General features: G+C 39.9%; 1 protein-coding gene across 1 annotated transcript; it reads right to left on the bottom strand.

The window, feature by feature from the left end:
- Positions 1–3,374: 3,374 nt before the first annotated feature.
- LOC138896229 (uncharacterized) lies at positions 3,375–4,130 on the bottom strand. Its single transcript, XM_070181016.1, has one exon. The coding sequence runs from the start codon at positions 4,128–4,130 to the stop codon at positions 3,375–3,377; it is 756 nt and encodes a 251-aa protein (XP_070037117.1).
- Positions 4,131–4,672: the final 542 nt, after the last annotated feature.

Here is a 4,672-nt window from a genome sequence, read left to right as displayed (position 1 = left end):
GACTTGTTTTTTTTTTTTTTTTTTTTATGTCCTAACTTTTTCCTAGGCCACCCCTTTCGAGGTTTTCAACCTAGCGGACCTTTTCTTTTTGAGGTGGGCCGTACACAGTTTAGACTCATGCGGGCTAGGAGTGTAGGAACATGCAGTTTAGGCTCATGCGTCAAGGAGTGTTGCAACTTCAAGGATTATACTTCTTCAAAAACTTGCCATTGATAGGGCCGATTCTCATGCCATCTGCATCAACTAGCTTGTAAGACCCACTTGAATAAGCTTCTTGTACGACATATGGCCCATCCCATTTTGAAGTGAACTTCCCTACAGGTTTATGGGTGTTTGTACAGTAAGGACTTGATCCCCTACTTGAAAGGATCTCGGGCGAACTTTTTTACTGAAGGCGCGAGACAATCGAGCTTGATAACATTCAAAACTCTGTTGGGCTTCCAACCTCTTCTCATCAAGAGCCTCCAACTCTGCTAATCGAAGCTGAGCATTTTCTTCATCTATGATCCCTTCTTAAATAGCCAGTCATAATGAAGGTATTTGACGCTCGAGTGGCAAGACGACTTCGACTCCATAAACGAGTGCATAAGGTGTTGCTTTTGTTGGCGTGCAGTGAGTTGTCCTATATGCCCACAGAGCTTCCTCCATACGGTCATGCCAATCCCGTTTGGATTTGGAGATGATTTTCTTTAACAAGTTGCACAGAGTCTTGTTGAATGCCTCGGCTAGACCATTGGCGGCAGCGTTGTACATAGAAGTGTTATGTTTCTTGAAGCCAAAGAGTTCACAAATCTTGTTCATCAACCTATTGTCGAACGGCTTGTCATTATCCATTATTATGTAACGAGGAATGCCAAAGCGATAGATAATGTATACTCGGATGAAACTTGCAATATTTTCCTTCTTTACTTCCTTAAGAGCAACTGCTTCATCCCATTTTGAGAAGTAGTCATTGCAGCCAAGATGTATAGGTGCCCACCAGAGGACTTTGGCAGTGGTCCAACAACATCCATGTCACGACCCAAACCGATGGGCCGCGACGGGCACCCGGTGCCTTACTCAACCGAATACCAACTTAACATATCTTTCTTATTACATCATCATATACACGTGACATACGGGCCTAATATGCCAACATGATCATTAATAAACTCAAAACATAGGCCGACAAGGCCGTACAATCTTTTATATACATGACATCTGTCTACAAGCCTCTAAGAATATATAATTGTCATAAAGGTCGGGACAGAGCCCCGCCATACCAAATAATACACATCTAAATCATACTGACCAAACAAGCAATCGGAGCAAATGGAGTGTACCAACATATTCCGCTGAGCTAATCGCCTACTTGGAGGACTCTCGACCTTTCTATCGATACCTGCGGGCATTAAACGTAGCGTCCCCTGGCAAAAGGGACGTCAGTACAAATAATGTACCGTGTATGTAAGGAATAAAAATCCGTAAATAATAGACATGAGAGAAACATGGAGTAAACGACTCGACATGTACGTCTGCATAGCTCTATGAATCATTTCATTTTTTATAATGTCACGCATATGCATATAAATGTCATACCATGCATAGGTATATGCGTTCATAATATCAGCAAGCCTATGAGGGCATCCCATCATATCATTTCGGCCACCGTGGGCAAATTATCAACGTATACCAGCTGATCAGGTGGTGGTACGTATATAACGCCGTAACCTTTTTCCATATCCCATATACATATAATATACATATATACGCATATATAACGCCATCTGGTCATGGGTCAATGTACATGTATAAATGCATGAAATGCATAAGAAATACGTTAATAAGATTTCTCGTAATATCATAAAAATCAATATGCCTTTCGGATAAATTTTATTAAATATGTATTTTTCTGAGACCCATGAATAAAAGATATAATAATAATTCACATGGGGAATCAAGAATATAGACACCCCTAGTATTTCTATGAATAGAGTCATTTATGAAAGTTGCGTATTTTGCTCGTTTCATTTGTATTATTTGGATCATGCCAAAAAAGAAGGGATAGCCTTAACATACCTGAACCGATTCTCTTGACAATCCCTCCAATACACGTTGATTGCGATAAAATATGTAATGGCGGATCGAAGTAAGGGAAATACGTATGATATTCCTGAGAAAGATTGTACCGTGCTCTCTCCGAATTGTGTCTCACACTGCTGTAGCGTTATGAAATTCATATGAATTCATTTGAGAATTCTTCCGTTTTGGTCTTTGCAAGCCGTATTAAATAAGAGACCCTTAGTTGGAAGTCTCTTAAGATTGTATGCGTTTCTTTTTTATTCAAATCACTTCCTTTATGAGCCATTTATTAAAAGTTGTTGGAAGATTATCCATGGCTTTAGCTTGCTGGTCATAACTTCTATATGGCATTCAAGTAAGAAACCAAATTAGGCAACTTATGTCCAATTTTATAAATTATACAAAGGAGAACGTGCAATCAAGGCAACCTTATGTCTTTTTGACTCATCATGGACATTTTGCCACTTTGGCTTGGTTTAATGCCATGCGGCAACCCCAAAAGAATATTCTTATCCACGTAATCCTTCTTAATACCACAATTATCCCTACCATTAATCAATTATCCCCATAATTTAAGAATTATCTCAAATTACTTAAAATACTACTTACTTTTAACACACTTTATATACCTTACTATCATGGCTATGTGGTACCTTGTATGGTACTAGTCCATAAATACCGGGTATTATAGCTCGGACCGTATTTATCCCAAAATGTCAAACTTTGACGAAACTCATTTCCTTTGATTCGCTTACCCTTTCACCTTCACGAATTTACTTATCACTTATGTGAAATAGCATAATACTTATAATCCTAAAATAATCTCATTCCCGAACTTACGTCGATTAACTTACGACGAAATTTTAACGTACGAAAATGCGGGATTTAACATCTCATTTCCGAGATTTCATTAAGTTATTTATGGCGTACTTTCACGTACGAAAATATGGGGTGTAATAATCCAATCCCCAAGCGTCAAACGGCCAGGATGCCACAACCGGGTGCAACACTTCAGGAGGTTGATGAATAAAATTCGCATGGAATTGAAAAGCCTTGCATCTTCGAGCATAGTCCAAGCAATCTTTTACCATTGTTGGCCAATAATATACCATCCTTTTTATATGGAAGTGGAGCTTTGGTCCAGACTGGTGTGACCCACATACCCCAGAATGTGCCTCTTGCAAAGCTTGGAGTGCTTCTTCTTCCCCTAAGCATCGCAAGAGTACTCCCTCGAATGACCTTATGTATAGAGTATCTTTGTAGTAAAGGAAGCGAGGTGCACGACGACGGATTTCAGTCCTTCTCCTCGAATTTTATGGAAGTATCCCATAGCATAAGTAGTCGATAATGGGTTGTCGCCATTCTTCTTTCTCAACTTCAGAAATATTGACAAGATGCTTGAGTTCATTTTCTTCACCTTCAGCCTCATTTGGCGGCGATACTACCCATTTTTGGCAGACAGTAACTTGCGTTTGATCAGGCAGGGTTAACGACGAAGCTAGAGCAGCTAAAACATCAGCCTTCTTATTTTCTTTCCTTGGCACATGCTGAATAGTCACATCACCAAGCCATCCCATTATATGTTTAGCGTAATCATGATATGGGCGTAGTTCAGGCTTCTTGACCTTGTAACTACCTTGAAACGGATTGACCATTAACTGAGAGTCACCAAAGACTTCCAATTGCAACCGCTTTATTTTGACAGCCATTTCGAGCCCAAGTATTAGTGCTTGATATTCAGCAACGTTGTTAAAGTAGAGTTGTGTCAACGTAAAAGAGTAGGGCAGAATTTCACCTTGAGAAGTGACAAATACTACACCAGCACTAGCTCCTCCATGATGTGTAGCACCATCAAAGTACATCTTTCTTGGAGGCTGAACTTCAATAACCATTGCGTCCTCATCAGGTAGTTCGTCAGTTAGCTCCCAATCATCAGGTATAGGGTGATCTGCCAAGAAGTCCGCTAACGCTTGTCCTTTTACAGCCTTTTGAAGGATGTATAAAATCTCGAATGTTTGAAATTGGAGATACCATATCGCTAGTCGATCACTAAGAACAGGTTTTGACATCACGAACTTGATGGGATTTGATTTAGAAACAAGACGAACAACATGAGCTTGAAAGTAGTGCTTTAACTTTTGAATTGAGAAGACTAGTGCCAAACACAACTTTTCAATTGGCGAATAATTCAGCTCGTTTGGTGTCATCATGCTGCTCAAGTAGTAAAGAGAGTTTTCTTTCCCCTGGCTATTTTCTTGGGCCAACAACGCTCCAATATACCTTTCTTGTGCTGAAATATATAGTATCAGCGGCTTTCTAGAACGGCTAAAATCAGAGATTTCATCAAGTAGGATTTAATGCTCTCAAAGGCATTGCTACACGCTTGGTCCCATTTGAAAGGGACACCTTTCTTCATAAGGCGACTAATGGTTGGCACCTCCCAGCTAAGTTTGAGATGAATCTCCGAAGGTACGCTAACTTTCCTTGCAGACTTTTAATTCGTGAATATCCCGAGGCTCATGCATTTTCAAAATTGCATCTACTTTGGCTTGATCAATTTCAATCCCTTGATATCGGACAATGAAACCAAGGAACTTTCCAGAAGTAACTC

Source organism: Nicotiana tomentosiformis, chromosome 7 (assembly GCF_000390325.3).
Source record: "Nicotiana tomentosiformis chromosome 7, ASM39032v3, whole genome shotgun sequence".
NCBI lineage: Eukaryota > Viridiplantae > Streptophyta > Magnoliopsida > Solanales > Solanaceae > Nicotiana > Nicotiana tomentosiformis.
Note: the sequence above shows the minus strand (reverse complement) of the source record. Positions and strands in the feature narration are given on the sequence as shown.